Source organism: Miscanthus floridulus, chromosome 14, assembly GCF_019320115.1.
Source record: "Miscanthus floridulus cultivar M001 chromosome 14, ASM1932011v1, whole genome shotgun sequence".
Lineage (NCBI taxonomy): Eukaryota > Viridiplantae > Streptophyta > Magnoliopsida > Poales > Poaceae > Miscanthus > Miscanthus floridulus.
This window is the reverse complement of record NC_089593.1, coordinates 91,242,245-91,252,388: the sequence shown is the minus strand read 5'-3', so window position 1 is coordinate 91,252,388 and position 10,144 is coordinate 91,242,245. Positions and strand designations below refer to the sequence as shown.

At 44.5% G+C, this 10,144-nt stretch overlaps 1 protein-coding gene across 2 annotated transcripts; it reads left to right on the top strand.

The window, feature by feature from the left end:
* The first annotated feature begins 6,167 nt into the window (after positions 1 to 6,167).
* LOC136504928 (plant cysteine oxidase 2-like) lies at positions 6,168 to 8,835 on the top strand. Of its 2 annotated transcripts, none has more exons than XM_066499980.1 (5): positions 6,168 to 6,438; positions 6,987 to 7,108; positions 7,211 to 7,388; positions 7,495 to 7,698; positions 8,443 to 8,835. In XM_066499980.1, the coding sequence occupies exons 1-5, from the start codon at positions 6,168 to 6,170 to the stop codon at positions 8,589 to 8,591; spliced, it is 924 nt and encodes a 307-aa protein (XP_066356077.1). In that variant the 3' UTR covers positions 8,592 to 8,835. The 2 variants fall into 2 exon arrangements, with proteins under 2 accessions (XP_066356077.1, XP_066356078.1); XM_066499981.1 differs by having other exon boundaries at positions 6,305 to 6,438; positions 7,211 to 7,382.
* Positions 8,836 to 10,144: the final 1,309 nt, after the last annotated feature.

Sequence of the window (10,144 nt, the reverse complement as noted above, 5' to 3'; positions counted from 1 at the left end):
TATCTTTTTCAGCCCGTTTTGATTGATTTCTAGACTAATAAATCCGACTCATACGGGTTTGTTAGAGAAAAATCTCTTCTCATCTCCGTCCTCCCATCTCAGGCAAATGGATGACCTACACTAACTTTAGGTGTCATGTCAACTTTGCTGCCTGGCTGGAGCCTGCCTTGTTTGCCACTTTGCTGCTCGGCTCTTTGCTTTGCTTTCCGACCGCAAAAATATCACATGCCTGATACCGATGGAGACAGGTAGGATGATGCCAAGTGCCCACTGTGTGTCGTCACGTATGGGTTTAGGCCTGTTTGGTGGATCTTCAGACCACTTCGACTCTGACTTGTCCATGCATTATCTTTTACCTTTTTTTAAAAAAAATCTGTCTACCCAGTACTACCTGGGTGTTTTGGAGCCTACCAACACTCGATTCTTGCTCTTTTTTTTTTTTTGCGCTTCAGTGACACCAACCTCCCCTTTCTCTTATCTTCTTCCCCACCAGAGTGTTGCATTGGCACCTAAATACTCGATTGCGAATGGAAAACAAATTCGGGTGTTTATAACCCAAGAAACACTCGATTATTATGACCATATGGTCAGAATCAAATTAAGCAGATATCTTTTATGAATTGCAGATAAAGAGATCTCCATATGGATTCAAGATTAGACATGCATAAAAAATTTTGAAAAAGAAATGAACAGAACAAAGAATTTTCAAATAGTTCTATAGTTACACCAATTGTATCTAGAAGTTACACCAAATAATCATGTAACTTTAATATAACTACGGTGTAAACCCAATACAAATTTATAATAACTATAAATAAATTTAGGTGTGGGAAAGAATGATTCGCATGCAGCGGAGAGGAGATGGTTGAAAATGAAGTCAGCGTGCAGTAGCAGCATGGTCAGCAGCTATCTTCTCTTCCGGAGCTAGGGATGAAAACGGATACGGACGGATATCACCGATATTATATTTGTTTTTATATTTCTGTCCGGATTCGGATTCGAATATGGATAATGTCAACTATATCGGATATGATACGATTAGATATCGACATCATAAACATGCGATTTGAGTATTCGGATACGGATACGGTATCGGATGTTGGATATCCGGATTCGGATACGGACAGATCTCAACCCCTCTAAACGGATTCGGTTTCGAATACGGTCAGAAAATATCCGTACCGTTTTCATCCCTATCCGGAGCAGGGTGCATGGGTATACTGTGCCCGGCTGCCCGCTGTTTGGCAAGTGGCCTCGTGAAAAGGCGGAAACCGTTCGGTCCAAACGGCCGGACCGGAGGCACGCGCGGAACAGAGCGCGGGAAGGGTGGGCGGGAAGCCACGCGCGGAAACAGGAGGCCACGTACGTAATGTTTCCTTTCCTTTCCTTCTTCTTATTCTTTTCTTATTTATTTTTTCTTTTTCTTTTCTTTTGTTTTCTTTCTATTGCTCTATTTCCTTGCTTCTATTTATTCTTCCTTTTTTTCTTTTCTTTTTAGTTTTCTATGTTTTAATTCTTATTTTATTTCTTTTTCTTTTATTATTTATCTTTAGCTTTTATTTTTTTTATTTTGGTTTCTTTTCATTGTTTTTTCTTGCTTCTATTAATTCTCTCTTTTTCTTTTTATTTTAAGTTTTCTAGGTTTTTCATTCTTATTTAGTTTTTTATTTTTCTCTCTTTTTTTCTCATTTCCTTATTCTTCTCTCATTTCTTTTCTTTATCTTTTCATTTCTTTTTTGTTTCTATTTTTTCTTTTCGTGCTTCATTTTCTATTTTTATTTCTTTTTTGTTTTATGTGATTCTTATTATTCTTTTTATTTTTTAATATTTTATGTTTCTTTTATTATGTTTTTCTTTGATTCATGTTTTTTGTATTTTAATCTTTCTTTCATTTTTTTTCCTTTTCTTTTCTTTTCTTTTCTGTTCTTTTTCTTTTTCTTTTTTTCTTTTCGTGAATCATTCTGTTGGGTTCATAAACCCAGGGTCCCTCGCGGATCAGCTTCCCCGTATAGGCTCGGCCTAAGCAGACAGCACGCAACTCATGGGCCGGCCCAAATATCTGAGCGATGGGCCGGGGAGTGATCCAATCTCGAACCGGAAGGCCAGGCCGAGGAGGAATAGCACCCGTTTTTTTTTACTCCGGCCTACCTCTCCGACTAGAGCGCTCGCTTCGGTCTCTAGCCCGTCTCCGGACGGCCTCTTCGACCGGAAGGCCTGGCCAAGAGCACCGCCTCCGACTCCGACCCCGCACTCTCTGACCGGGGATACGCCCAGCCCCTGCTCATCGCTCTTCTCCGACTGACACGATCAGAGCCGACTGGGACCAACCGACCGGGGACGCCCGCTCGGTAGGGACCAGGAGACGTGCGGAGAAAAGCAAGGCAAGGCGCACAAGTCAAACCACGATACCAGGGATCGTACCCTGCACACATGCAGGAACAGTACTCTGCAACCGCCTTGACACAAATAGTATTGTAGGCGCCGATATTTCTCTCTACAGTATTGTGGGCGCCATTAACTCTCATACGGTAAGCCCCCCCCACATGCCTTTGGGCATCGATAGTATTGTGGGCGCTGGGATTTACCGTACTTGGTGAACCTGGTGAAACTCCTCACATGTCTCTGGGCATCAACAGTATATGCAGATACCGACGTCTGCCATACCCAAAGAAGGCAACACCACCTCCCATAGGCATCTGACACTCAACAGTAGCATCAACAGTGTTGTAGGCGCATACCATTATCTTGTACCCGTCAGCGTGGGTAACAAGGCTTAGTAGCATACGTACCCTCTTCCTCTCACTTGTAAAGCCACCCTCTTCATCCATAAAAGGGGATACGCTCTCTTTCAAAAAACTAAGTTGATTCAAGTTCCAAAAGGTCAATCTAGGCTCTCCAAGTCATCCCAGATTCATTAGATCAACCAAGTTCACTAGCTCATAACCACAGAACCGTCAGGTTCGGACCTCAAGCACAGGCTTGAACACTTAGCTCGTAGCAGAGATCCTGTCACTCTCGGCCCTTCCGACCGGAGTCCGACCAGACCTCTCGTACACCCCATCTTTTTCCTTCTCGTTTATAACCCCACTGCAAACTTCGAGCACCTGAGCTCAGGAATAAAGTCACCAACCGACTCAAACTAGATGTAGGGCACGTTGTCTGAACCAGTATAAACCCTGTGTCATTGAGTGCTAGGCCACCTCTGATCACAACGTACGACAAAACTATAAATATTTACGTGTTGGTCACTTTCTGCACCGACACATTCATTTTTTGTTTTCCCTTTATGTTTTATGTGTTTATTATTATTTTTATTTTTTATCTTTCTTTTTTTTTATCTTTTTTTTCTTTTCTTATTATTTTTATGATGTTCTACGTTGTTTTTTTATCTTTATGTGTATACATGTGATGTTCTATGTTTTTTATGTTCACGTGTTATACACGATGTTCTATGATGTTTTCTTTATGTTCACGTGGTATGCATGTAATGTTCTATGATGTATTTTGCGATGTTCGCGTAATATACATGTGTTCTCGTAGTATATATATGTGATGTTCTATGATGTTTTTTTTAATGTTCACGAAGTATACATGTGATGTTCTATGATGTTTTTTTGATGTTCGTGTGGTATATAATGTCATATTCTGTGATGTTTTCTGCAATGTTTTCCTAAACGCTAAACGGTAAATAGTCGGCCACCTGCCGTTTAGCCATTATTCGGGCAAAACGTCCAATTAAACGGGGTAAATGGCCAATTACACGGAGTAAACGCCCAATTAAATGGAAACGGCGCACCACCGTGTAGCGTTTACACGGTGTTTAAACGGAATAAACAAATATTTAGGCGAACAATGGTTTTTTGTAATGTTCATGTAGTATACATGTGATGTTCTATGATATTTTTTGTGATGTTCATGTGTTATAAATGTGATGTTCTATGATGTTTTTTATATGTTCACGTGGTATAGATGTGATGTTCTCTGATGTATTTTGTAATGTTTGTGTAGTATACATGTGATGTTCACGTAGTATCTAATGATGTTCTATGACATTTTTCTGTGATGTTCATGTAGTATACATGTGTTCTATTGTGTTTTTTTTGATGTTCTATGGTGTATTTAGTGATATTCACTTAGTATAAATGTGATGTTCTATGATGTTTTTTATATGTTCACGTGGTATAGATGTGATGTTGTATGATGCATTTTTCGATGTTCGTATAGTATACATATGATGTTCGCGTAGTATATAATGATGTTCTATGATGTTTTTTTGTGATGTTCATGTAATATACATGTGTTGTTCTATTTTGTTTTTTTGATGTTCTATGGTGTATTTAACGATGTTCACTTAGTATACATGTGATGTTCTATAGTATATTTTATTACGTGTTTTATCCTTACATGCTTTACTCTAGATTTCATTACTTTTTTATTTATTTTATTTATTTTTATGTAATATAATACTAATTTCATGTACCTAAACAGAGAGCATTCTTCTTACAAAGACGGAACATTATTCTTTGAACCTAGAACATCGTCTCTGCTCAATAATAAAAAAATGTCCTATCTTCGTAAGTCAAATGTTTTTTAAATTTTTTTATTTAAATATATATCCACGTGGGATTTTGTTTTGAAGGATTTATTGTAAAAAATCTGATGGTGTAATCGAAATTTAATTTAAATGTTTGGTTTAAGGGTTATAACTTTTTTTTTAATTCAGTTAAAAGCTATTGTATGGGATGTGGGTGAGGGGGTCCTACGCAGCCTGCGTGAGGCATCTATCCGCGCGCGCACGCTCCTTGGGGCACGGGCGGGAAGCTGCAGTTGCAGTGGGCGAGAAAAGTGAGCGGGAACCATCGGCTGGTGGTTTTGGTCCGATTGGCTGGACGCTAGCAGCCCTCTTGAAAAGGCTCCTTCCTTCCTTCCCTTTCGTATCAGCATCAGGCAGGGATAATATAATATAATATAATATGACACGAAACATCGAGGAAAAGCGTCGCGGCAAGGGACCGGACCGCAGAAGAAGAAATATCTAGTCTGTGTTTTTTTTATTGTTAATTATGTATATACACGCTGTTACTCTCTCTCTCTCTATATATGTCCGGCCCGTGTGTGTGTGGATGGAGACGTGTGGAGACAAGGTGGTAAAGACCGGGCCAGGTCTTATGCTACAGAACAAATATAGGAGAAATGGTGTTTAGCTGGATATACAGGAGTTAGCTGAACCGTGAGATTTCCTGCTGCAATATTGGTGGAATTCTTACGGTGGGTGGACTTGTATGGAGGTTGGGATAAAAAACTTTCTTTTTCTTTTTTTTTATCTATCTAAAAAGAATAACTCCCACGAGAGATGTGGAGAATCCAGCAGGCAGCAGCACCCACCCCCTGAATGCAGAACGAACGCTGTTGCCACTTCAGGCTACCGATACCGGCCGGCCTCCTGTCCCAAATCTGGGAGGGAACGGAGCTGACGTCACGCGGCGCCCGGGGTCGGTCAGCCCTCAGCCGTTGGTGACACAAGCAACGGCTGGACGACCTGGTGACGAAGCGAAACCGCTCCAGGAAGTATGGCCCGGTCAAGCGCGGCTTGCGGGCCCACGTGTCTGCCGCACCGGAGAGGATGACGAAACCGTGGACTCCTCCCACCCTCGGACGCCCGCCGTCGGTTTTGCCGCGCCTCCCTTTCCGCTTGCGCCCCCGGTACGGGCCGGCGGTGGTGGCCGCCACACCGACAGCGACCAGACGACCAGCGCCATCCTCATTCCTCTCCCTCTCTCGCGCCTGGCCCATGGGTTCGCGTCCGTCGGTCGGGTCGGGCCGGTCCAGGTCCAGGCGACCACACCCCATCGGCCCGTCCCCAATTCACCCGTCCTGTTGGCTCGCTCGCGATGGCAGGAACGAACAGCCCACGGTTTTGCTCGCACTTCTCCATCCTCCCCTCCCCGCCTCGTCCTCGTCAGCCGGCTACTGCTTATAGTCGCCTGCTGCCGCGGCCCTTTTCGCTTCCACCAGTCTGCGCTCCGCTTGCCTGCCTGCTTCGTCTTCACCACTCCGTGCGGCTACCGCGTTCCTGGTTCCTGCTGCTCCGCTTCTTGCGCCGGCGGCGGCGCTGTTTCCAGCTCGTTCTTTTTTTTCCCCCCGTGCGGCTGTCGATCGGCTGGTCGATGAAGGTGGCGGCGGCAGCGGCGACGGGCGCGGGGGTAGTGGAAGTGAAGCTCGAGCTCGAGGTGGCGTCGGCGCCGCCGGAGCCCGCGGCCGCACCGACGGAGCGGGAGGCCAAGAGGCGCCGGGTGCACGTGGTGCCGGGTCCGCCGGGGCGCCGCGTGCAGGCTGCCGCCGCCGTGCAGCGGCTCTTCCAGGCCTGCCGCCACGTCTTCAGGGGCCCCGGCACCGTGCCCAAGCCCGCCGGGGTCCAGCTGCTCCGCGACATGCTCGGTGCGTGCGTTGGGTCACCCCGCTCCCCTCTCTTCTTTGCTGCTGCAAGTCTCTGCAACTGCAACTTGGTGGTGAGGCTACCTGTCTCCCTGGCAAGTAGGCTATTGCTATTGCTACTGGCTAGTTCTCCGTTGGGACAAAAGGTTCCGCAACTTCGTGAGCTTTGGTCCATGACCCGATTCAATCAAAAACTGAAACATTTCCTAACTGATGAATAGTTTGTATGATCGGGAACGAATTGGCATGCAGAGTTTTTCTGAATCGGCAAGGCCTCCGGGTGCTCTGTTCAATTCTACTAGATACGAAGTAGTACTTAGCTGCTCTGCTTACTATGTTCAGTTCTACTACGACAATTGCTTGGCGAAATGCAGTAGGCCAAGAGCATTTTCAGTCACCATCTTGTCCTAGAAAATCAAATGTACACAGTCTATGCCATATATAACATGAAACGCATATATACAGTCTGAGACTTGCATAGAGTAGTATATCATGCATCTGTTTAGTGCCTCGGTTTACTGAATCTGAATTCCTGCTCCTACCATTTGCAGACAGAATGCGACCAGAGGATGTTGGCCTAAGCCCAGCTCTCAGGTACTTCAGGACTCGAGACGCCACTCAGGGCATCCCGACAATCACGCACACGACCATCTACAAGTGCCCGAATTTTTCGGTACGCAGCAGTAACCGCCGTGTTAAGGCTCCAAGCTGAATTTTGATTTTTCACAAAAAACTGTCTTTTAACTTCTCTGATGTACTTGCATTGGCTTGGCAGATGGTTATCCTGTTCTTGCCACGAAACGCGGTCATCCCTCTTCACAATCACCCTGGAATGACGGTGTTCAGCAAGCTGCTCCTCGGGTCGATGCATATCAAGTCGTACGATTGGGTCGATCCTGAACCTGATCCTTCTGCGAGCACCTGTTCTTCATCGTCGTCGTCCGATGGTCAGTGTAAGCTTTCTCCTCACTATATTGTCATCGGCTTGGTTGTCTGTTCTGTTGTTAACCCTCTGTACCAGATATATATGTTCTAACGCTAAGATTTTGTTTTCTGCAGTGAGACTGGCAAAACTGGTGATTGATGATGTTTTTACGGCGCCGTGCGACACCTCGGTCCTGTACCCAACAACCGGAGGGAACATGCACCGGTTCACCGCCATTGCGCCTTGCGCGATCCTCGACGTTCTTGGGCCCCCGTACTCCATAGAGGAGGACAGGGACTGCACATACTACACCGATATACCATACACACGCCATTTGAGTAAGTAGCAACACTGTTATCTCAGAAATCTAAACAGTTTCTGCATTCACTGCTTCTTGTTAGCTTCGACAAATGTACAATATCATACCGCTGTTAGGCATCTGAAAGACATGTTGCGGCTTCAACTAGATTGTAGATTCAAAATAAGGCTGAGTAGGTGGTTCAGGGGTTTATTTTACCGACAACATGCAAGATATTCTGTAGCCACAAAACTATGGACGGTTTAGGCATATGACTTGCAATTTGCGACGTGTGTTTAATTGTCAGCTTGCCAAAACAGTTGTTTTGCATAGGCAGAGCAGCCCACTGGATACAGAAAAGGTCTCTGTTAGTTAAATAACAACATGCGAGCAGATGGCTTTTTGTTTAAGAATTCAGGTAGAGCAGTACTCCATCTTGCAAACCTGTGCACAACGCACGTGATTAGCGGTTTAAGCACACAGTTTCGTGCCCATGTGCCCCCAGTTGGAGACTCCTGTACTGTATATAAAATAAAGTGATCTAGCTTGGCCCCGAAGTCATTAGACTAATGAACTGCACTAGATAATTAATCGCACTAGTTTCTATGTATATATATCGCAATGCTGCTGCTTGTGCTTGTTCTAATTGAATTGCAATCCTTAAAATTAAATTCGGTTACTCCTTGGATGCCATTTCATCGTTTTCGTGTAATTACCAGCTGCACATGAGTTCTTTCCAATTGCACTAGACTCACGGAAGATTGATTTGCGTTTATGCTTGCAGTGGCCGCAGACGACACCAGTGATGACCTCAACGGCGTGGACGTGGAGCAGAGCCAAGGCCGTCTAGCATGGCTGAAGGAGATCGACATGCCGACAGAGCTCAAGATGTGTAGCGTCCGCTATGGTGGCCCGCCGATCTCCGACAAGTGAGATCACCGGCCGTCGCCAGCTCATCCCCTCCAGTTGTACTGCATCTAACTGATAATGGCAGAGCCGCTGTCGGCGTCTAACATTGTGAATATCAGCAAGCCATAGGCCTTAGTTAACAGAGTTCGAGTACAATGCTTGCTTGCACCGTTGTTCTCTAGATGCCCTTTCTTGTTATTTGTGTTTCTACTACAAATGGACGTTTTGTCATACCAAAAAAAAGAAGAGTCATCCACAGATTTCATTTTGTCGATTGGACTATTCTTGTCAAGTTGTCATTTGTTGTACTAGTGTGATATTTCGTCCAAATCTTTTCATAGTGTGATTACAGCCACAGCCTAAACATGGGCAACGGAGGTGGTGATCAAATCCTACCCACTTTTGAGGAGGTCCTAGAGCCGACTTTTTTAAGGCTTGGCCCAACAAATGAATTTGCTCCACATGCTTCTGTTGACCCAGCAGTAAGCGTTGTGGCGACTATGCTCATCAGCAAGGTAGGAAGTCTAAATACCTACTTGATATATATAGCGCATCCAATACAAGAGTTTATCCACGTAAAAAAAAGAGAGTTTAATTTGCCGCCACCACAGGGTTGCATCCATACATCGTGCCATCCAAAGTACCTATGGTTGATGATTCCAGAGTGCATTCATGATAAATGAGTGGTGCATCATCACTTTGGGATGACTTGCACCAACGTTTTTTATGCTTATAAGCGACATTAACACTAAAGGCAATTATATATACTCTTACCATTATGCCTAGGATGCCATCAATAATGTACCAGACATAGAGTTACGTCTTGTTCTTCTCTTATAAGGAGTTAAGGACATTTAAATGTAGAAGGCAGGGAAATCTGAAATATTAGAGAAAACCAAAATACCTTGTCGAGCCACCTAACTTGGTAAGGCAGTCCCATGAATCCATTCTCAAGCACACAATCCTACGGACCTCCTCGACGTGGTTCGATGATGCCAAGAGAAGATAGAAACTAGAAAGCACAGTGGCAGCAGGTAGCCAAGGGTGTGGAGCATTAGGAGATCATGGCGGAGTATAAGGGCATCATGATTAGCTGTGTTCAGGAGAATGACGGAGTTCAGGGTCAATGGAGTTCGACTACATTGACATAGTTCACCAGAGATTCCTAGCTAGATTAGCTACTCCTCGTCGCATTTCGGTGTTGTCAAGAGAAGATAGATAGAATAGTGGCAGCAGACAACCAATGGCGTGGAGCATGAGGAGATCATAGCGGAGCATAAGGATATCAAAGTTAGCTACATTGGGTTCGTGGTCAATGGAGCTCGACTATGTTGGCATAGTTCACTAGAGATTTCTAAATCAGATAGGAGTAGTTGCCAACCAATGTGGGTTTCTATGCTAGGGTTTTATTTTTAGGCATTACTATATAGTAAGAAGTTTTTGTCGTATAGTTATAATGAATGTTGCTATTTGTATCTCGTTCTTTGTGTCTAGCAAGGATTATGTTTAGATTTGTGCATGTGATCTATAATAGGCCTTTAGTATTTAGACCCACAAGTGGAGGTGAAAGGTATGAA

Bases quoted from the DNA above. Each gene is read 5' to 3' on its own strand.
- LOC136504928 (XM_066499980.1), top strand. From the start codon at position 6,168: ATGAAGGTGGCGGCGGCAGCGGCGACGGGCGCGGGGGTAGTGGAAGTG. The intron at 6,439-6,986 runs GTGCGTGCGTTG...TACCATTTGCAG, and splicing joins GCTGCTCCGCGACATGCTCG to ACAGAATGCGACCAGAGGAT. The intron at 7,109-7,210 runs GTACGCAGCAGT...TTGGCTTGGCAG, and splicing joins ACAAGTGCCCGAATTTTTCG to ATGGTTATCCTGTTCTTGCC.